The sequence below is a fragment of the Anoplophora glabripennis genome, unplaced genomic scaffold (genome assembly GCF_000390285.2).
Source record: "Anoplophora glabripennis isolate ALB-LARVAE unplaced genomic scaffold, Agla_2.0 scaffold62, whole genome shotgun sequence".
NCBI classification, from domain to species: Eukaryota; Metazoa; Arthropoda; class Insecta; order Coleoptera; family Cerambycidae; genus Anoplophora; species Anoplophora glabripennis.
In genome coordinates this window covers 797,276-821,906 of record NW_019416420.1, presented here as the reverse complement: position 1 = coordinate 821,906, position 24,631 = coordinate 797,276, and the positions used below count along the sequence as shown (strand labels likewise).

Sequence of the window (24,631 nt, the reverse complement as noted above, 5' to 3'; positions counted from 1 at the left end):
ATTACGTGAATAGCAAAATATCACGAAGCACGAGAGCTTAATGAAAATCCAAAGCCAATTAGGATTCAGACCTCTTAACAAAATTTACTAAAGTAATTAATGGAAACTAATTAAATTTCATTTGAAAAAGCGGAGCGAATATCAATTGCCGGAAGAGATTCAAATATGCAAGAGTAAGTAGGTGTGTTTGACGCCGGTAAAAGGATAAATGTTTCATTGGATATTGTCGCCAATCTACTACTAAGAAGGGATGGTCTCTAGTTGTAGCGCCAAAATAAATATGAAAATAAAAAATATATTAAATGCACAATTTCTTATTTGAATCGCTGCTTAAAACTTGGTAATACAAAATTTTCCAATATTTTCTTTTAGTCCTCTTAGTAGGGGTAACTNGGGGGGGGGGGGTGCTTAAGTTTAGAAATTGCTGCAAAGTCTCATAGTAAATGATTACAAGCCACGTGGCCAGTAATTTTGTTTGGAACAATAATTTTATTTCCTTCGCCTTGGCAATTAAAATCTGGTAAAATTAAAAGCTATTAAAAAATAAGATCAAGTTTATATTAAATCACAGTATTCTGTTGTGCTCGTGATTGATGTAATTTTTCACATTTTATTTGACCAATGGGCATTATCAGCCAACGGTTTGTCATTGTTCGTTGTAAAAAAATCATTACGATGAAGTGCCAATCGTGCGATGTTGGTTGACTAAGCTCGACCGCCACGTGGCTTATAATTATTTATGAAGACTCTGTATTTATCTAAATAAAAATAAATATTTTCAGTTTTGCACATATACAGGGTGTTAATTAACTTATGTCAAATATTTTTGCCACATGTCCGTTACGTCAGAATGAGGTAAATACACGGATTTGTATTGAGTAAAATGTAATTTTAAAATCTGACTTACCTCAACATTGCAAGGAGACACCTTTTGAGAACTATTGATTTTCATAGATGTTCGATGTACCCACCATTTGCTTGCACACAAGCTTCAGCGCGATGTATCCAATTCGCTCGCACCTGTTGCAACATTGCCACGTCCTCTCAAACCGCATCTAATGATATCCAGCGGTCGGGAAAAGTAATGTTTAGAAAGTCGCACACTTTCCGAAGAAAGTGAGCGGGGGCTCCGTCATGAAATAACCACATATTTTGCCGAACATTTAATAGCATGTCTTTCAATAACTCCGGCAAGCGACTATGCAAAACTTCTAGATATGAAGCACCGTCTAAACGTCTAGGCAGTTCAAAAGGTTCTATTAAAGTGTCATTAACGATACCGGCCCACATGTACACTCAAACTGTTGCTGAAAGGTACCGCGACGAATTTCGTGTGGATTTTCGATAGTCCAGTGATGAATGTTGTGGACGTTACGTACACCATTTCGACTGAAACATGCTTCATCTGTAATAAGTATTTGCGCTGTAGATTGAGGATTTCTTGAATGTTCCTCGACATAGTGGAAAATCCTCAGGAGTAAGCACTTGAACAGGATGAATATGAAATGGGTTCAACTGAGCTTCTTGTAATGTCCGCCACACAACAGGATGCGAAATATTTACTTGCTATGCGATATTTCTGGTGCTACAATGCGGATCTTCTTCGACGAGATCTAAAATCATCTCCTCGACGTTCTCAGTGGTCGCCCTGGGCCACCGTCGCGACCTCGACGAGGTTGTATTTCGGTGTCCAAAACTCTTTGCGCTACAGCAACAAATACTCGCGGTGCGGGGGCACGTCGTTCAGGATATCTTGCACGGTACACTTGACAAGCTCTGTGGGCATTGTCGTTTGCTTTGCCATAAATTATTAGTATATCATAATATTCGCGATTGCTAAATAAATGCACCATTTTCAAAAGAAAACTTGTAAATACGGCTATTAATTGTACTCTCGGAAAATAGCACAGCAATCACTACAACAATGTATTACAAACTGACTTTCGAATACAGTCCGGCTTCATAAGAAACCTACAAACTCGTAAAAAGTGTTACATAATTTTTTGTAAGTACTCATCGCGTTAAAATACATGTATTTCAGCAGTTCCAATACAGTTTTAAACACATTTTTAATTAGCTTTTTCCTCTATGACCTTAAACTTCCGATACTAGTTTGTGAGATCAGTTAACTCAGTTTTTGTTTCTCTTTCACCCCCTTATATTTTTGACATAAGTTCATTAACACCCTGTATTAGTACATGCATCTATTTCTTAATTGTACTGGCACTTTATTTTTGCTAAAAATTCGTTTATTGCTTAATGCTAAATTTTTTATTTCTTTTATAATTTTTTTTACTATGGATTATCAGTATTTGTAATATAAGCTATGATATTCATTGTCAAATTCAATTTCATCTTCCTTTTTTATATGGAATTTCAAATTGATCTGTCTTAACAGTACGTATATGTAGGTACCAGCATTTTGGATTTAAAGCTCTCAATATTACTAATCTATAGTGTTAGATATACTTGATTACTATAAAATCGATTGACATGTACTTCTTTCAAAAAATTTAATTAAACTTATCTTGTATGTCGTTTCCTTTGTCTGTTGCAAATTGATCTCCGAAACACACTCTCGCAAACGCTGATTTTTTACTTTTCAACTTTTCTGTGTTAGCTTGGCATCTATCTCATCTTTACTAGCAGTGCCAGTTGGTAGTTGAAATTGCTTTCCTTTTTTCGTGGGGTTCCGAACAAAGAGGGATTCCCTTAAAATACATTTAGTTTACCCACTACATCTGGGTACAGTGCTTTTTACATAATCTACCGAGCTGGTAGCGACAAAAAATGTTTTTATATGTGTGTTATGCGAAGAAATATTTTCCTTATTAATACATTTTCTAATCGCAATTATATTAATTTTATATAAAAAATATATATTTATTTAATTTCTTACATTACTTTGGTTAAATAGAAAGTCTACAGCTTTTTTCAGATTCATTTCAGAAAAGGGACAGGTTGATTTCAGGAATCGTCATTTCAATTTTATCTTATTGACGAAATTTTAATACTTCGTCTAATTTTTTCTGAAATTTTAACGAATGCTGACATGTATGTATACCCTGAAAAACAAATTATCTCAATTAAATATTTTACATTTTCTGAATTGAAGCTGACTGTTCTAATATACAGTTGACGGATCTTTCTCAAGCACCTACATTTGGATAAGTTGTAGTCGTCAGTTAACAATATAATTGTTTTGTGTTTTTCTAATTCGTACATTTTTATAAAAACTCTATTAGCTCCCTCATTTACTTTCCATTTGCACATTTTAATAATTGCATCCCTGTGCATTTCTAAAATATACTAAAGATGTTTGTAAAACATACATAACCCTCGAGTGTACTTCATAAAAATATAATAATGTCATTACGCATTTTTTTGATAAAGGCCAAGAATTTTCCGTTCCATTATGATGATTGCTTTAAGGATAAATTTTAGGTAAAATTAAGTCACTTCTCGTTCCTGGTGTTATTCGCACCCTCGTTTTGTTCAGAAAAAGACTTTTAGTTACGTTTTTTTTGCATTATATGTTTCATTTACTTACGTCTGAAGGTGTACGTAAATAATAAAAAACATTTTAAATTACGTTTTTAAGTTACGCTTTAATTTTTATGAGACGTTACATCTACAACGTAAAATACAGAATGAAACATTACTAATGGGCACTAGCTTGATGAGAATTTATACTTGAATTTGAACGTTCATATCAGATTAAGGTTTTCTTTATTAGATAGACGGTATTTCCAATTTTGTATGCATTAGGCACGGGGTTGGTTGATATTCACTATCCCTTGTATCTATTTAATTTTTTATATTTTTTAATATTTTTTACAAAGTATTTAATTGAGAGAAATAAAATGTATTACAGTCGTTAAAATCATGCATGCATGTGTTTCGAGTTACGATATTTACTTAAATGAAAATAAAATTTAGTTACAAAAAAATAATTTCAAAATAATAGTGATACCACTGTATCACTATCTATACCACAATTTTAAATTGAACAAAACTATACAATTCAATAAATAAGTTTTTGTTACCTATTGCCAATATTTTTAATTTCGACTAAATTCGATTAATTAATATGGCAATTATATTATTAGTTTCGTTTCAGGAAAGCTTCGCAAGCCTTATTCGAATAATAAACTATTAATTTCATCCATAACAATGCACACTATGCATGCACAATAATGGTTGAGTCCGTTCTACTCTATATGCTTAGTTAACTATTCGCGATGAAGCATTAATAGTGTAATATTTAGTTTTACAAAATTAATTTATTTTATAACAAGCTACCGACTTGTTTCGAACAAGATTTTTGCCTCGGTGTATCTTTATTAGCTCTTGTACAATTTTTATATTTGCTCTAACTATTTAGTAAACAAAAATCGTAAATATTTATACATATTAAAAAAAATTGAATGAATAAACTTATTTATCTCATTGATCGCTGTACTTTTTACATCAACATGAATACGTAGATCAAATTCATTATCCTTTTATTACTTTAATAAATTATATTTTACATGCCCAAGAATATATTAAATTTAACAAAAACTAAGAGAGGTACTGAAGACATGCCTAAAACATAAAATGCTAAATGGATGGTGATAGCCAAAATTATGTATTTCATATTTTTGAAAATATGTGGGGAGTCAGAATTGTAAAAAAAAAACAGGTGAATGAGAGTTACTTTATTTCTGTAATTCACGTATGTCAGAAGCAGTAGAGAATAGGTAACTGTTTTCTTAAATGTGTCTAATGCATGGGTTTTAAAGATAAACTATAAAAACATGAAGAATTTTAGCAACTAAAAACCAATTTGAATAATTTGATAGTAAAGCGTGTCCCAAAGTAGCGCAGGATGTGAATTGTGCGCCATTTTCATACGACGGCTGAGCGAGTGAAGATTGTGAAAATTCACAAAAAGTACGGAGAGTGTGTAGCTGAGACTGTGCGTAAATTACGTGGAATCTTCGGTAGAAGGAAAGCCCAGAATGAAACAACTGTGAAAAGATTAGTTGTCAAATTTGAACAAACAGGTTCGGTTGCAGACAATAAAAAAACAGGGCGGCCTTGTACTGGCCGTTCAGCCGAAAATATTGCTACGGTGAGTGATAGTATGACGGAAATTCCCTTAGCCTCAGTGGGTCATCGTTCACTGCAATTAAACATTTCTAAAAGCACAATCCAGCAGATTTTAACAAAAGGTCTTGCATTTTTTGTGGCCTCATTCGGATGGCATGGATCTGGATGACATTTGGTACCACCTGCCATATGGCACGTGAAACTATTCGCTTGTTATTATTATTAATATTAAGATATGCAAATAAAAAATCGTTTGCCTGCATGAAAATATAATTTTTCTATTTGTTACACTGAGTACTGTATTTGTTTATTGATTAGCTGCTACAGAAAATATAATTTCCTGAATTTACGTTTGATTTGATATTATCTAACTGTTTTACGCCGAATCTTCGCTCGAGCAAGGGCGAAAGCATTATTTGGTCATTTTTCTCGATACAAAAAAAGCTCGTAATCTCCCGTGTTTCCGCATGATTCTGTAAAGGTGCGCGCTGAAATTGAAAAAAAGGCATCGGACGCGATCGGGTTCAGTTAAGCGTACATTAATTTCTGAAACGGGATCAAGTCTTTGTTTCGTGAAAATCGCCAATTAATTGTAGCTCCGGGGAGAAGATCGTGTAAATACACTAAACGGAATTCCAATATACTGGGAGGATAAAGAGCTCATAAAATACCTGCAGCAGCCTTGCTGATGCCACGCCAGCCGGGACTGGGCCGGATATTTGCGAAACTTTTGCGAAAAAGGTGCACCTACATAATTTCCCACGAAATTTCCTAACATAATATTACCTAAGGGCACCATATCTGACATGAAAATGGAAAAATGGCTTTATTACAACCTCAAACGACCTTCTGACTAAAAATTTAAATAACGTTGAACATTTTCCTCCAAATACTTTTTCATTAGTCACAACTTTCCAAGGTGTTTTTTAATATACTCGTTTATTTACACCCTTTTCAGATGTATTTAAGAAAACGGATGATTTGATTTCAAAAAACTTATATTTTAAATTTTTAGATTTAGATATTAGTTATTAATTGTCAACTAACATTAACATAAGCATACATTTTATTATACCTACTACAAAGTAAAAAAAAAATAGTTTCACAAAAATGTGAATAAACATGTCGGCAACGTTCATAACGCATTTTTCTGCAATGTAATAACCCTTCAGGTTATTTCTGAAATACGAAAGACTGAAATACAATCTACAGTTGAATTCAAACTGACTAGTCTGAAATACAATTAATTGTTTTTTGTTGAGAGATGAATTTGATATTTAAATTACTCCTTCTGAAATACCACTGATGCCTTCCTTTAACACGTGTGAAAAAAATGAAATGGCAAAAGTATTAATATTCATATTCATACAACATAATTCATTTATATCACATATTAGTTGTTAGGTTCCCGGTGGATAGAACGAAAATTGGTCCTTAACTTCGACCTTCTGGTTTATTGTGGCTCATTCCTAGAGTAACATTTCACCCAACAGATTTACCTTCCTAATACAGCCAATTGTTGATTATGTTTTGTCCAGATTCTCCGGCAAAAGCTGCATTTTGCTGTTTTCTCATTCACTAAACACACCCGTGATGCAATTTCTTCGACCAAGCTTGTACCGATGATATCTTAACTGATAATGCCCAGGGTATAGTATCTCCGTTACAAACAGCCCTTAAATGACCCCTAAATTTAACCTCAGGACTCAAGGTCAAAGTCACAATTAGAGCATAAATCGTGACCACTGTCTTTGTACAGAATTTTCCACAAAAATTAATCGACCTTTGCCGTAAAATGTGAACATTTCAGTCGGATTTGACCTTCAGAGACCTCCTAATGGTCAATCTGACCCAGGATCTAGTATACATTTTTGAACGCAAAATTTCCTGCTCTTTCTGTTTCTGGATTAAACAAATGAAGTTTCTATTCGAAATTCTGAAGTTGACCTTCAGGTGACTTCTAAGTTTGACCTCTGGGCCAAAACCAAGATCATTATGTACGCCCCCTTAAAATCTTACACCTTCTGTTTTGGAAGTTTTTCAGTTGGAGGTCATTCTGCAGAGTTATTAGGTGTGATTAAAATGGGACACCCTATACATATTGTAACGAATTGGGAATATACACAAAGAATCACGAATGAAAAATTACTTGACTGGATCATAAATAAAAATTAATTATTAATATAGCAAACAACAAAATAGTATACAATTGTTAATATAAAAATTCTGAACATAAAATAAGTAACAATTAAGAATATCACATAGTATAAAATTGATAATTTTAATTTAATTCACAAATACAAAATAAATATTTTAAAAAAATGCATGACATCGACACTTGTTAACACTCAATACAGTGAGAAAACAGAATTTAAACCTAGAGTGACTATATCAAATAAAAGCCCGATATCCATAGATGAATCTGGTATGCTTATTTTGGGAAGACGAGTAACTGTATAGAAGATATCTTAAATGAACTTAAGTCATATATGAAATTTTTTTATCAAATGTCAAAACTAAAGTTGGCTTTACAAGTACCTGGATATGACCTAGAAAAAGAACATAAAATAAGGAATATTTTAATAATTAGTAATAGAATTGTATGTTAAAAAAAAGGACATTTGTAACAAATGTATTAGTTATAAGAAGTGCAGTGAAAAGTGCTGTTAAAAAAAGGACATCCAAGGACTGGAATCTCTGTGAAGGGACCTTAAGAAAAATTAAGACCAGAAAAATCCAGAAAGAAGGAGAAACAAAAGTTTATTGACTAGTTACGGCTTGGGTTTTGTAAAAACTAGAAAGGAGAGAAGCAGCTCCAATAAATTTTAAGTAAGTTCAAGAAATTAAACTCACCAGCAAGGTAGAAATTTGTTTGTTCTCAAAATCCAGAGGAAGAAAATTTGCCATCGAAGAAAAAATTTCCGTAACCAGTATAAAGCAGTTTCCAGAGAGGTTTCCAGTGGCCCCATAAATGGTATACAGGACATCTACATAATTTTCAACAAGGAAAGATGCAAGTAGCAGATAACTGATACCTAAAATTGAAAAATAAAGTGCACTATAATAAAACTGATAGCTATAACCTAAAAATAATACATTACTGATGCAATAAACCTTAGAAAAAGGATAAATAATAACAACAGGATTTACCTTAACAAAATTGAATACAAGCAATTTAATCATAGCTTTAAAAAACTCCAAAAATTTGATGAGCTCAAACAAAGTTATAAAAGGGACAGCCATTTTAATTTTAAGATGAATTTCAGTTTGTAAATAATAAGAAAGTATGCATTTTACGATAGGCAAAACACAATACACGGACAAGTAATTAAGATAGAATAAATAACACTAATTAAAAATATAGTAAAATTTTTAAATGAAAAGCACAGTCCTTGTACTGTATAAAACTATAGTAAAATAGAAAAGATATAAAAAATAAATAAAATATTCTGTATTATTGTTAAAACAAAAAAAAATTTGTATCTAGAGAAGCCATTCACAATTTTAAGTCAACAAGTTGCAGTTTTGTTTTTTTGAAAAATCCAACTAAAAATTTAAATAAATATTGTATTAAAAGTTAAATACTCTATTTATTCTGGCGTGCTGCATTGAACTAGTTTGTGTTTGAATGATATAGAACCGACTCCTGAGATCTCAAATAAAACAAACATCTGAGTAACAGTTAGTAAGGGATAAAGAAAAAGTACAAGGTAAAACAAAAGAAAGGTTTGTATTGAACAATCTACAGTTAATCAAAACAAAAATAAAAAAGTAACAAAGAAAAATTTTATTACAGAAACAAAAAAAACAAAATAACGCAACATACAATACATAACACAAAATTGGCAAAATAATATTTTCATAACAAATACCTAGACAAAATCAAAATAATAATTTCTTAACAATATAGACATGCTGTATTTATCACTGTTGCTCTTTCCCGCAAATATAAATGCATATCTAACATTATTTCAGTTGGTTCTCATTATTTTACTATAAAACTTGAGAAACATTAGACCATTTAGATGTTCATTAATTTCGAATTTCAAAAATAAGTATTCGTTAGCTTTCACCTTAACTTTTTTGCGCCGCAACATTCCTAGTAATAGAATCTAATGCATGTAGGTTATCTATCGCACGGACTTTGATTAATGCCCCGCTGAAACTTTTCCTTTTCTCGGGCGGAACCAGCATTTCCTGAATTTTCCGATGGAATATACGGCACAAAGAAAGAAAATTGATTCACTCATTAATGTAAAGCAGGCATCCTCCCGTACGATTAGACGAAAAAGCTAACCAGCTCATGATTCAGGACTCGTTATAGTGGGGTGCATATTTTCTAAGCCGAGATACACCTCGATAATTTAAAAAATGCTGGAAAGGCTTATCAAAAATTCAACAGCCGTATACACTTCTCGTTAAGTGTTCTCTATTTTTTGCGTTCTCCTATATATGATGTCGCGTTTTGTTATATCGGATAATGAAATTCTTGCCGTCCCTTGGAAGTGTCTTCCTCAAAGGCTATTCGGAAAAAACAGAAATAGTCTTTTCGTTTTAGTAAAAGATATTAACAGAAGTTATCTGTATGTCGCAATATGCTTCAAATTGATCTATTTATTAATAGTTCTATTGCCATATTTAAAAATCGTATATTTATTAGCCAACATTTATGTGACTTAAAACTACCTAGTTTAACAATATCAAGTTACCTAATTAAAATATGTTACTTATGGGATTATAAATAGAAAACTTCTGATTTTTTTTTTAGATCAGAACTTTCATTTCTTATACAGGGTCGGAAAGTCCCCATGGTTCATAGGCCGTTACGTGAGAGCGATAAAGTATAAATAGTATAAATAGTCACCGCCCATTTTGCCCTTCCACAAATAAGAAGTGGATCTTATTTGTGGAAGGGCGAAATGGTGACTATTAGACGCCTTCATTATAGCCATCTTTCTCTATCGCACGGATTTCTATGACTTTCTTTATCGCTCTCACGTAACGGCCGATGAACCATGGGGACTTTCTGACCCTATAGATTTTGATGTGCTGAAACCAAATTTAAATAGTCAAAAATTTTCATCTTTTTGATTTTTGTATTCTCTTCTATATTGAATGTGCAGTTATCTCAATACAACTTTTGGTAAATATGAATAATACCAGCTCTATCCCGATTTGAACCTAGATGACGGACTGCTTATATATTGTTGGGTGCTCAACACGAATCGGATGTCCAAACTTGGCGGACGGCCCTTTTTAAGGTAAAAAAGGGCAAAAACATAATTATATAGAAAAAATAAGTGTAAGGTGTGCTTTCCTATGTATTTTTGGGCTCTCAACATAAATCCGATGTCAAAAAACTTTGTCCTTCCAAGGGCAAAAATGGCGGCAACTCAATCCTATTGAAAAATCTCAAGTATGTAGTGTTTTTTAAGAATACCCTAACCTGACCTAACTAGTGCCACCTAAGGTTTGTGACCGACCATGGAAGTGGTAGAAACTTGGTGGAATCCTTACAATGGATTAAAACGCTTCCAAAGGTTTGCCGCATGCATAAGAAAATTGTTTTACTCTTCTAATGTGGTTTCAGCACCTTAAAATCTATAAGAAATGATGTCTGATCTAAAAACAAACAAAAATATTTTGTCGGCTTGTACAATTTGTCAAAGTTGTCACCAAATATTGCTCTTATGGGTTAAAAATGTCGATAAAATACATTAAAAAAGTATATCTATCACTTTATTGGCATAAAAACTGAAAAGGGATATAACCCTGAGGGAAATAACCTCCTGAATATTTTAAAAGTGCTGTACCAATGACGTTTTTTGTTGCATTTGTTGACTACATTGTATTTACAATTATGTTTTTAAAAGTTTTTTTTTTATTTTTTTGAAATTATGTGATGCAGAATTTTTTAAATAATGGAAAAAATTAAAGGAACAAAAACATTTTCATGAATTTTCTAGTGATTTTTGAAAGGCTCTAAGTCAAATATGGTCGTATCGAGGTAAAAAAAGCATTTTCAAGCTATGTCTAAATTCAAGATCTTTAGACAATTTTTTTTGAGCTACGGTTATCGAGAAATCAAAAGACATCGGGAAAAAAATTTACTGTGCAATAATTTCTTTCAGAGATATTGATGATTAAATACAGAAATGTTATTTTTCATTCATTCGTCGATACCTTGACAACCAATAGTAGCTCGAAGACCTTTCAAAAATCAAATTGAAGCTGAATAAATAAGCTAACTGATCTTTAGTAGATTGAGTTTGAAAAAAATATCCGAGTCTATGAACAGTAACAAAGAAAAATTGGAAAATTGCGTATTTCTTTTGATTGCTCGATAATCGTAGTTCAAAATAGTTTTTTCTCTCAAGATATTGAAGCTAGAGACTCAAATCTTTAGAATCTTTATTCATTTTTCACTGACAATGAGATACAGCCTTTCGAAAATCGCTAAATTTATGAAAATTTTGCGCCGCTTTAATTCTTCGTTTATGTTACCCGTTGGTCAGGCATAAGTTATTACTCATAACTTAAGAGTATTTTATTGGCTTATGACTTACTGTTTTCATTCCAATTGTTGATAGCTCTAAGCTTAACAAATAAAATGGCTAATTAATTGTAACTTGTAAAAAGGTGTCATAAATATAGCGAATTACAATAATTTTCTAACCACAATAAATATAAATTTTTTAAATCGGAAGATTGTGTCAGTTTCACAAGCAAACTTATTCATGCCCATATTTGACATTTTGTTTAAGATTTATCCGCCGAGGAATTGTAGATTATTGCTCTTTATCAATGCCAACGCTCAAGCCAAAGAAAATATCGATGGAAAATTATCAACTGAAAACGTCTCCCCTTTGTTATCATGATTCCATCAGGAGATCCTCGCAAAATGTAAATTTAGAAAACTTCGTCGCACTGCGTGGACCTTATCGATAAATTGAAATTAGCTACGAGCCTCCGGTCTCCCCAATATATTCTTCTCCTAAGTAATGCCTATTCATTGTTCACTGACCCACTTTTTCAGCGGCATAGAGGGGATTAAACTAGACATTCATGTTACGGAGTACTAAACGGTAAAAAATTGCGATAATAAATTTGAGTATATTAAAAAGGAGCAGATGTTAAAGGCAACGGAATATGGGCCATTTTGGTAAATTATGTCAACGAATAACCATTATTTGCTTTGTTTTAAAATGTCCATGTGTCGGATCCAAGTAATCTTCTCTACGGTTCATTTAATGAAGCGAAAGAGAAGTTATTGATTGATATTGTAGTCATTAATAACGGCATATTTGACCGATAATGGAAATGTAAATATAGGGTAGGCCCTGAAATCATTTGCGCTTATGAGTAACCCATGCCTTGGTGCTATTAATAGTTTAGCGTGTTTAGTGTGAAGTATTAGGTATAGTTAATTTTGACTAATTTAATTATTTTAGCCTTTTTGGCTATTTTACAAAAAAAATAACTTAAGAAATTTGCATCTCTTGACATAGTTGCGAGACATATCCACAAAGTAAGAATACTCATCTTTTTTTAAATCTAAACGGCAGTATATGGTAAATTTACATATTCAAAAAGGTAACCTACTTTTTGATGGAGTCGTCTTCAATGTCAATGCACCCTTGTGAGCCAAGGATGAGCTTTTTGACACTTTCGTCAAAAAAATCTCCTGCCGCCTCTTGAGCCCATTGTTTCACCAAGGATCTTCAGAGAAGAGAAAATATGAAAATCACAAGGTGCCGGGTCAGGGCTGTGAGCGGGGTAGTTGATGATGTTCTAACCGAATGAATTCAAGAGTTGCTTTGTAGTGTTGGTTGTGTGGGGACATGCATTGTCATGCAACAAGCGCACTCTCTTCATTAAGATTTATATAGAAAAGATCTGGAGATTTGTGGAAACACTGCGTTCATTTCTTCCAAAATCAATTGACGGTCGTCACAAAGCATTTCTTCGATCTTGTTACTATCTCATCGGTTACGATTGAGGGACATCCACTTCTTTGTTCATCATGAAAATTTGTTCTGACAGCTATATATGCACGACAATACTTGTACACATTAGTACGATTCATCACACTATCCCCATAAACTGTTTCTTCGTTAAAAATCTGGAATGGCGCTATTCACTTTGCAAGAAGAAATCGTATTACGCTTCTCAGCTGGCGGGATTCGGAATAACGACACTTCAACACGCCACTACAACAACAGTTCTAAACTAACTGAGACTAACGAGCGCGCGTTCTGCTTCCAACACATTGGCTTTGAATTCAGTGTTGCCAGCTTTGCCGAAAACAAGAACCACAGAGCTTCATTACTCTTACTTTGTGGATATGCCTCGTACGTACTTAATTTTCTAAATATTTAGATTTATTATTGTTTGTGTAAATTTTGCATTATTTTTATTCCAACAAAAATTGCGTGTGAAGACTGGCCATCATTTTCATGATAGAATACTAACTTCTCCAATAATTTGCCTTTCCAATGGAAATCATAGTTTAATGTTACAATATTTGTGAACACCACATTTTATTCAAGCAGATACATATCCTTATTTCGAAACTCCATTTGGAGGGAACATCCTGTATTGTACCTGGTGGTATAAATATTCTTCCCTGGAAGTTTTATCTCCACGGAAAAGTACGGACTAGATAAGGCACACTTGTGATTGACGGTGCTCACGCGATCATTGTGGTATAGTCTTTCCGAAGTCAGTTGAACATGTATAATAACGCCTAGCAATAAAATTTAATGAATTTCATAGGCGTCCCTAAAAAAGTTTTTTGCTAAATATAAAAAATTATAATAATTTGTACAATGTAGAAAATTTCTATTATATGTTCATTTGGCCAACAGTATATTTTAATTATTTAAACAATTTTATTATATTAATGGTAAATTTTGTTTTGTTCCGTTTCAAAAGGTCTCCAAAATGCCTTGTTGTAATAATATTAGTAAACAAAACATCATCTTATTTCTCCCTTTCGCAATTGTAATATGAATGATGAATAGAATGTGCCTATAATAAATGAAAATTACCTGAATCACGCCAAATTCCATATTGCTGCACTGCACTGCTAGGCCATTTGTTGACAACTGAATTTATTTATGGCCAAGTGGCCCAGTGCGGCTGTATTTGTGCCGAGTTTGCCCGCGTGCTCATTCTCCAACTGGGCGACCAGATGTGTATATGGGTATGGCTAAATAAACAACAAGTTTTTCAAATATTTCAATGCCGAATTGCTACGTCAGCGACCGAACCTGGTACATACTGCTAACCTCTTGGTTCTTCAATTGAGATCGGAAAGACTATAAGAATAATTATTTAATGTTTTTATTATATTTAAAATAACTGTGTCACTTTGCTAGTCTATGATATATATCTAATCTGGAACAGGTTGGTGAAACTTTACTCCCTTGTTCGTATAGATATTCCTTTTTCGTTATATTTGTAATTATATTCAATTTTCATAAGCAGTTAATTTCCTATTACATTTTTATTATATTCGGATATGTAGGCATTTTTTTCCAGTTCTTGACTGAAAGTTGCTGATATTTTTCTCATATCTACTTGAACCTCCACAGTTTGTTCCATTACATTTCCATATTTACTAACTTAACCAAAAAACTTTGAAAACATCAAAAAATCACTAATAAAATTATAATAAAAGCTTTACAGATATCGACAGAAAATTTTCAGTTATTACATTCAAAACCAATACTGTGATGTATTTATTGAAATGTATCATAAGTTTATTTTGCGCACCTCCCCAGACGATTTGATTTGACAGATGTCTATTTATTCAGTATTACTGTAGTTTTCACACTCTTCTTCACTCTCTTCACACGCTCTTATTACTATGGTTTTGTTTACATCTGTCTTACAAATGTTCAACTGTGTGCAGAATAAATTAACTGGAATTATTTAAATTTATGGCGAAATAAGACAAAATACATTGGAAACTTTTTCCTTTTATGCAGAATGTTCTCTGGGGAAACATGCGCTAAATGCTTTCTACTACTATTATTTGTAACGCTGTAGTTTAACAAGGGCATGAAAGGGTACAATTGCGACTGAATCGTAGAAGAGGTAGAGATCGCAGTTGTCCACATTATGTTGTAGCAGCCGAGGAATAAATTTCAAATATTGTGGAAGATAATCAATTTATAAGTCCAAAGCAAATCGTTCAACAAGTGTGCCAACCTATAGTGTTGATTGTATGGCCACTACGTTCGCCTAACTTAAACCCTGCCTACTTTTTTTATGGAAACATTAAAAAAATTAACTATTGATGATTTACATGAATGTATTACACGTTCTGCCAATTTAGTTACCTTGCCAATTTTTTAAACGTTTGATATAATTTTTGTACAAAACTGTAAAGCTTTAGATGTATCCCTTTTCATTACTTATGCGCCTTACATTTGTTATACCCAGAGCGTAGTAAACGCAGTTTTTACCAATTTCGCTTACATCTCATACAGTTCTGTTCCTGGTATTAATTAAGACTTTTTTTAATAAGAAGCAGACTGTTTAATTAACAAAAATTCTGTTATATAATACGCATTCTTCTTCAAGATTCCGCTTTGGCCGAGTTTAGGTCCGATCCAACCCCAAATAATAATTTAACCCGAAATTACGGCATATTCTCTCTTAATTATAGGGCCCTTCATATAATATTTCGGATATAAAGCTGTTTGGAAGGTTCAAATTAAACATTGTTACGTTTATTCAAATACTGCTGTACAAATTTTAGCAACGACGATAATGAAAATCCAAAGCAAACAAAGTAAATAAATTTCCGTGCGAATTCATCACGTAATGCGAATATAGAAAGAGTGTTTGCAACGCAAACTAAATGTTCGGACAATGGTATTATTAAACAGTTTCGTCTAATTCGGTGTTTTCCTAAAATATTGGAACGTTGAAAATTTTCAGGCCTTGCGAAAAACGAACCAGACTAAACACAATTTTAACCTCAAAGGAATCATTATAGGTTATTAAACTGTGCAAGAAATGTGGATTATAGCAATTTAACTTACAATGAATTTGAGTTGTTCATTGCTATTCTATTGAAATTGAAATTCTAATTTGTCCAGTTCCTTCTCCACTGTACTTTTTGATTCAATGTTGAAATAATGTAATGCATGTTGAATTGTTTAGAATTGCGTTATGTAAGAAACAAAGCTGAGAAAATGGTCACTGATCAAGCTTGACGTGAGCTTTAAGTCAACTTACCTTCCAAAAATTCCTCGAACGTCCTGAAATGTTTTTCATTAATACGAACTAGTGTAAGGTATTTTAATTTTGTGCACGTTATAAAGAAGGAAGTTCTTTTAAGGGAAACAACTGGGTTCCTTAATTACACAGCGCCAGAAGAAAAAAATTCCCGGATCAGTTAATATTTTGACCATAATATCTAGAAACTCCTCTAGAAAACGGTTGTCAAGTAGTCAGTGGTTGGTAAGACATTATGTCATAACCTCGTGGCTTCATAATCCCATAACCTTGTAATCAAATAACACAGGCTGTGCGAGGGTGTAGAACCATGAGACTCTGTGGGAGCATGGATCTTTTGCATCAGGAGTCCAAAATTACATGATTGTGTTAGTAGGCTTCCTTACCCGGTATCCCAGTAACTCCCAATTCCGGAACCCAGCATGTGCGAAGATAACCACGAAACTCTGTGGGAAAAATTAATCTCTCGTACATCAAAAGTCCAAAACTAAATTACTTTGAGTTAACAAACTAGCTTAACTCCATAACCCAATAACTCCGTAACCCTATAATCCTGGATATGCTAATACTTCATAGACATGAAACTGAAAAAATTGAGTCTGTAGTCTTGTTTAACTCCGTAGTCTCTTAACTCAGGACAAGCAAGCTTCTGTAGATCCATGATCAGCGGTATACAGTTGTTACAAAGTCACCCGGGTTTTTTCTCTTTGCATCTACACTAAAAAAACAATAGTAATGGGATAGTAATGACTTATTTAAAAAAAAACATTATTCCTGAGTCGTCCCCTTTTTTGACATCCATTCTTAGATAAAGGTGCTGCCATCCAGGCCATGTGCCATCGATCGAACAAGTGATAATAATCGGAAGGGGCAATATCTGATGAATATGGGTTATTTGCCATCGATCGGAACAAGTGGTAATCGGAAAGGGCAGTATCTGGTGAACATAGCGTTTCCAAAATATTTTCATCGGTTTTGCAACATGTGTCCGGGCTTACGCCAGGATTGTCTATATTTGGAATCCATTTTTTTATCACCAGTCACGATACGGTGCAAAAATCCTTTCAGCTGTTAACACTTGCAAAGACGTCGTTCGACGTCTCTCAGTTTCAACTCGTACGGCACCCAATATTCTTGCTTTTGAATTACCTACCCTTAGTGCTTCCTAATGATTCTGCAAGTTCAGCTAGCGTCTGACAGAGTCTTCATGAAGTAATGCCTCTTATCTTTCATCTTCAAACTGTTTTGGTGCGCCAGAACGTTCTTTATTTTCAGCATCAAAATAATTAGTTTCGAGCATAGTCGCTGTTAATCTCGACAAGAATTCTGTGTGCTTCAGTTACAGATTTCTTTTAAATAAAGTATTGCAATAAAATTCCCTTGAGATACTCTTCTTTTATTTATTTATTTAGCGTATGGCATCTACAGAGTAATGTATTAGGACAAACTAATTAACATACAAACTAACTAAAATAACAATAAAATTACAAACATAGAATTAATCATAAACAGCAGTATGTGAAAAATTAGACAGACAGCTATTACAGTTATTACAGATTCACATCTAAGCAGGTCAGCCATTGAACAGCAAGTAGCGTGGCATTCATAATATCACTCCACTCTCCTTGGAACTTCCTCGAAAATCAAGTGAGGGATTGTTTGTTCTGCCGCTCCGCAATCGCATTGTGGGTGGTCGGTAAGTCCCCTCATGGAGAATGACCTTACATCTGCCATGGTTAGTTCTCACGCGATTAAGTCTGCACCATGTTCTTCAGGGCATTGCATTCCTTCTACCGGTATGAAAGGATCAAGATCGTTAGTAAGTGGGTGGGGGTTATTCAGCGACCAGTACTGCCCCCATTCCTCTGCTATATCATACCATTCCGGAAATTTAAGGATCTCGTCTTCCCATATAGGTTTTCTGGATTTCAGGCGGGTAGTTGATAGGTTGTCCATTATTTTTCGGATAGGTATATCCTCGGAGACAGAGGGGTTATTAATTTTCTGCCATTCTCGGACAGTTGCTTGTTGCCGTCTATGGAAGGGAGGTGCTATGTGGCAGAAGACGTGAAGCCAGGGAAGTGGAGTTGATTTTAAAGTTCCTCAGACAATCGTCTTGGTGGCATTAAGGAGGACATCTATTTTCTTCGCGCGTGAGCTCTTGTACCCGACTGAGGCGCAGTATTCTGCCACCCAGTAAACAAGAGATAGTGCTGCAGTGCGCAGGGTATTAGCTTGTGCTCCCCAGGAGGTTCCGGTCAGCTTTCTTAATATGTTATTCCGGGTTTTTATTTTTTGGGTGGTGATTTCTAGGTGTTTTTTATAGGTTAGTAACCTATCGAGGGTGATTCCCAGATATTTTGGGTGACTGTTGTGCGTCCGTCGCTCATTACAGAATATTACTTGCAACTCTCGTCTTGTTCAAGTGCAATACGCTTACTTTGGTTTTGTTTGGGTTTGAGCATAGTCTCTATTTCTTATAATACTGATTAAAGGGTTGAAGGTCGGTTGTCAGTGTTTCTTTCCCCTCTTCAAATGTCTTGCTGTGAGTGGCTATTGCAATATCATCAGCGTAGCAGAATTTTTGAGATTTAGTTGCTGGCATGGCACTTGTGTATAAGTTAAAGAGAAGAGGAGCCAGCACTGAACCATGTGGAAGACCATTGTTAATTGAATAGGATTTACTCGTAGTTTGTCCAACGTTCACTTTGAAGTAGCGATTTTTCCAATTAACACTATGAAAAAAAAAGTAGTTTAAACTGAAATAACATACACTGAATTTCAAGCGTGCTTATAGTATTCCTTTATAGGTGCATCACCATCTTAAACTACACGCTTGCAATTATGATAACGCCATCTGTTTGAAAGCAGCGAGAACTTATTCAACGTTCCTATATTTTCTATTGACTGTACAATTTGTACACTGATCATGAATTTTTATTATCAAAATCGTTAAAATAACAAGTTACAGAGTTATGGGGTTATTGTGCAATGGGATTATGAATTTTAAAGGTTTTGTCAATCACTGACTCTTACTACTCACGTCGGTTGGAAGTCTCGAACACCGTTTTCTAGAGAAGTTTCATGATGTTAGGATCAAAACACGAACTGATCTAAGAGCTCTGACTGGATTCGAATTTAACTGGTGTGATACACTGGTCTTGTCACTTTTTTGTAGCGCTGTGTTATCTACCCATTCTGCTCAAATATGCCCGTTGTTAGTTTATCTTACAATGGCTAAATTTTGATTAAAGAAAAAATTGAATTTCTGTTAAAAAACTGGAAATTTGAAGAGAAAAAAGATTTCCAAAGTAACTTGTTATACTTTTAAAGAAAATGTGTTTAGATTAACGTAAGTTATCTTACATAAATTGTTTTTATCTGGGAATCTACAGTTACTGTGTGTGTCCACTGATTTCTGAGACTCCCCGTATAGGCATTATTTCCAGTATATCTACTTTCTACGTGTTGTAACTAAACTCAGTTTTTCATAACTTCTTTAACTAATGCTTATGGCTTACCTTTGGCCTGCCATCCCGGAAATTTTAATAAACTTTCTTACCACGTCTACAAATAATGTGGATAACATAGACGTAACTGGTAAAGGAAAGTAATTTTGTGAACCCATTGCGTAGTAGCATCTGCCGGTTTTTAATATACCTGTATTTATTATGCCAATTTTTTCCTACCCCCGGTTCTTCAAAACGATAATTTCACCATTTTAATCCGCGTCACACAATTTTCGGAAGGGGTCATTGAAGGATAGAATAAGGCGTGCATTTAATAACATAGAAATTCCTATTTCCCCCTATACTTATATTTATAGTGTCATTTTTTCTGTTTATAGGTTGTGCTTTCGTGAAATACAGTTCACATCAGGAAGCACAGGCGGCCATTAATAGCTTGCACGGGAGCCAAACTATGCCGGTAAGTTTATCATATTTTTTTCATCCACTTCTACCCCCTGTTAAACCGGGTTACGTGATCCTGTGATAAGTAAGTTATATATTTCCAGAAACTACAGTTGCACGAAAAAAGCGTGAGCCCATTATTGCCTTATTTATGGCTTTTTTGAGAGGCCAATGCTTCCAGAAAACCCCAAACGATAACTTGACGTATGTACTGAGTATTTTTAGACTTCCTTTCTTGGAACGGCGTTTTATTTTTTATACTATTTTTTTCGAGATTGTAACCCATTAAATTAAGTGAAGCGAACATTTATTACCTACAGATTTATATAAGGCTTTATTATACTAAAAACTATGCTTCTAAATTTCAAGTTCAAAATATATAGAGGAGAAAATTGCGACAAATTGCTCAAATCACTTTTGTGTTAAATATACACCCGACATAAATAAAAATAGAATATTGCCACCATTTGACCGAATGCCATAATGAAGGTGCGTCGTATAGTAATAATTTTCTTTAAAAACGTTAAAAGTAAAATTTTCCAGCATTGTTGTACTTATATAACAGAATGGGGTTATTCAGTAAATTTTCAAAAACTTGTATACACAAAGTATTGCTCATGATTAGGCGATCCTGAAAATTTCAACACGATCCGTTGAGCCGTTTTCAAACTATATGATTTTTAAAATGCGTATATTTGTCTCAGCCATGACAATGCAATGACGTCACCGCATGGGACGCTCAGCCAGCTTGGCGCTACTTCCAGATCAGTTTCTGCATCTAACAGAATGTTTCAGCGTTTGTGCATATTAAATTTAAAAAATGGAAGCAAATTTCGTAAAAGCAGATTTTTCTAATTTGCCAGAAGTAGGTTTCTTAAAGGTTATGGATTTTTTTAATAAAAACCACGACTTTATCAGTGCTAAGACGAGACGAGTGAAAATGTAAAGGTTACGTTTCAATAACGTGTAAAGCTTCTATAAAGTACGTTTGTAGCGAAAGTTTTGATGTTTTTGTACAATGAGATATAAGGATTTTACGTTTAATTGGGCGAAACCGTTTGTATCACAGGTTTCAAAAATTTACCTAATCAAATACACAATTATTATTACTATTTTTATTCTCATGGAAACTACATAAAGTCTACCTAATATCTTATAAATATATAATATTTATTAAGTATTTTTATATAAATACTTAGTACCTACAGGTATTTGTATAATATTCACAAAAAGTCAACAATGGAAAACACAAGTGTATCGTGTTTCTAGAGGATACAAACGTAATTATTACATGTTCTGTGTCTTCCATGGTTGCTAACAAAATTGGTATCTTAACGTACTAAATCGAAATTTAACAGGCAACTAAAACCCGACCACCCGACTGACCGACAACACACGCAAGCATGCGGCATCGGTTGCCCATGCGGTGACGTCACACCTGCTGGTTCAGCGGATACTCAGCGCGCTAGTTTACGATTTTTTTTTTTTTGGATGACTTCTAGGCAATATAAAATTCTAATTTTTTTGCAGAGAACCCTAAAATTGCAGTATCTTTCCATTGAGCAAATACAAAAAATTTACTGAATGAGCCCATTTTACGTCGTTACACTCTTTTACTAGAAGATTAAATGCTATTTTTTTTACTTAAATCATCATTAAGTGTTGCAACATTTTGTCTTTTTTTTTTTCATGTAAACATAACTCTGAGTTTTTACCAAACACTATCCGGCACTGTCAAAATAAATAATATTTGTAGTATCTGAAATTGAATTACGCCAGTCCAACTTCTTCCTCTTTTTGTGTATATTCATCACGTATTCATACGTGACAAAATGTTCTGAAAGAATTTCGAACGATCGATATCATTCAATCCATTTGATGAGCAGAACCTTTTACATTACTTTCAGTTATAAGACAGAAAGGAAATACGTACAAATTGTTATGAAAAGTTTACTTAGTTTTATTTGTCACAGTTTGGAATAACAACACGTCATAGTTGTCTAATTGTAAAACGATTCTTACACTATAGTTTTCTCGTCTATAAATGATAAAAAATTATTAAATCCTGATAAATTTGAGCGGTAACAACTTGCAAAACTTGAGCAAATTTTACCGCTTCTAATTTGAGTTTTCCCGTGAATGGTCTGTTCACACTATTCTTTTTATTTATGACGCCGCCATCTGATATGATTGATGATATTCAGTATTCTTGACGTGGTTATATCCATAATGTTGTATAAAAATCAGACATTCGAATTTTTGGCAATATTTTCTTCAAATCCTTTCGGTTTTATAGAAGCATGTACAACTGAAAATAAATACTTTCTTACAAATTGATTAGCTTCTACACTGAGCCTGATAAATTCTCTAGATCGTTTATCATCATCAAACATGCTAGGGGAGAAAATATTAATACAAAACTCTCAGCTTAAATAATTTTTCGGTAGGTAAGGTTAGATAAAATAAAATATAAATTTGTACTGACATAATTATATTTGTCTCTTTTTCCTAATTTAATCCGATATAAATACTAGTTCATGGTACATACAGGGCGTATAAGAAATCTTTTCTCGAATTTTGACAGTTGATATTCATTTAATGAAGCTGTCTATAAAATAATCTATAGTCCCAGATATTATTAATGGGATTTTATCTCAAATTACTAGCTTGCATATTATCTATCATCAATTACTACATTAACTGAATAGGGACTACATCATGTAAATTATTAATTTATATTTATTGCATTATGAGACGAAATATTAATTTAATGGTAAACGGTATACAGGCTGTCTACTATAAGAGGGCCAATCCTACGTATCTCGCTTAATACACGTTACACGTCAAAATTCTTTATATGCTGATATTGATATTTGAAAATATGCTACGTTAATGGTTTTTCTTAAGCAGCTAATAAATAGCAGGGGTGTGCAGAAGAGAGGAACTATATAATATGAAAATAGATGACATTAAAGATAAAGTGCGTTTATAATAATAAATATTCCCGACACTTAAAATGCATATATTACGAACGTTTACAATAACAAATCAAGGAAACGAGATAGTAATTATTTGGAATTTAATAAAAAGTATCTAGCACTACGACCAAAACAGGCAATGTCAGCTCAATGCAATGCGAAATGGGAAGATCATGTCACGGACCAGGTATTAAAAAGAAATAGATACCACAGGAAGTTGGCCCAATAAAATTGCAGTGCTTAAAATTGCCTGATCTCACAACTTATCCAGAAGAAGACTCTATAGAAAATAAAACTCAATTCACAAACAAGATTTTACATGAAAATTCTCGGGGAAATTGTATGGTAACAGAAAATGATAACGCAGTCCAGTGTTATTACAAAATATGCGGCAACTATAGCGCGTTGTTTTAAACCCGAATTTTATCGCTTCAATAAATTTTAATATTTGTTCGAATCATAATTTTAATTTTGTCTTTAATGAAAATTGATTTATCGGTAAGTAATCACTTACCAATGACTAATTTCTAAACGTCGCTTACAAATGTCTCAACAAATTCAGTACATGTGTCAAATTACCTGAGCGTGCGAAAACGTAATTTTCTAGATGGCAGCAAATGTTAAATTTCTACACCACTGAATTTTGGGTGCTTTTAAGGATTACATCGTATTTTAAAATTTGGAAGAAATAAATCTTAAATTTTTCTTATGAAATGATGAGTTTAAATTGATTTTCAACTGTATGGTAATTTATTACAGGCAATAATAACTCTCAAATAGTGACAATATACAGGGTGGTCAAATGAAAACGAAACAGAGCCATTTTCAGGAACTGCATCAAGATTGTAGAAAAACGCTCAGGCCCGTCGATTTTAGATTGAAGGGGGACATTCTTTGCTGGTATTTTTTACTCCGCCACTTTCACCCCCAAGCAAGGGTGAGTATCACCCCAAAATATTTAAATGGCATTGGGGGTTGAATAATATTTCTTTTGAAAGGTCTTACATTTATTATTATTTCTTTTGAAAGCTGTTACTTTTACATTTAAATATTTTGTGGTGATGCTTACCCTTGCGTGGGGGTGAAAGTGGCGAAGTCAAAAATACCAGCAAAGAATGTCCCCCCTTAATATAAAATCGACGGGTCTGAGCATTTTTCAACAATCTTGACGCAGTTCCTGAAAATGGCTCTGTTTCATTTTCATTTGGCCATCCTGTATATCCCTTAATGACACCACTAATGAATACAATCCATATTTTATTAGACTTCATCTACTACTATATACGTTTTATTAGACATCATTCATTTCGAAGCATTTGCATAAATCATAGATGTTATGTTTTTCAAAAACTTGAACACATCCTACATTTCGAAAATTAAGTCATTTAAAACATAACT

At 33.4% G+C, this 24,631-nt stretch overlaps 1 protein-coding gene across 1 annotated transcript in view; it reads left to right on the top strand.

Moving 5' to 3' along the window:
- LOC108918015 (CUGBP Elav-like family member 4) overlaps positions 1 to 24,631 on the top strand; it is a 204,565-nt gene that overhangs the window by 72,325 nt on the left and 107,609 nt on the right. The window contains exon 3 of the mRNA XM_018724853.2: positions 20,192 to 20,271. Within this exon, the coding sequence (XP_018580369.1) occupies positions 20,192 to 20,271 (80 nt within the window). The remainder of the gene's footprint in view (positions 1 to 20,191; positions 20,272 to 24,631) is intronic.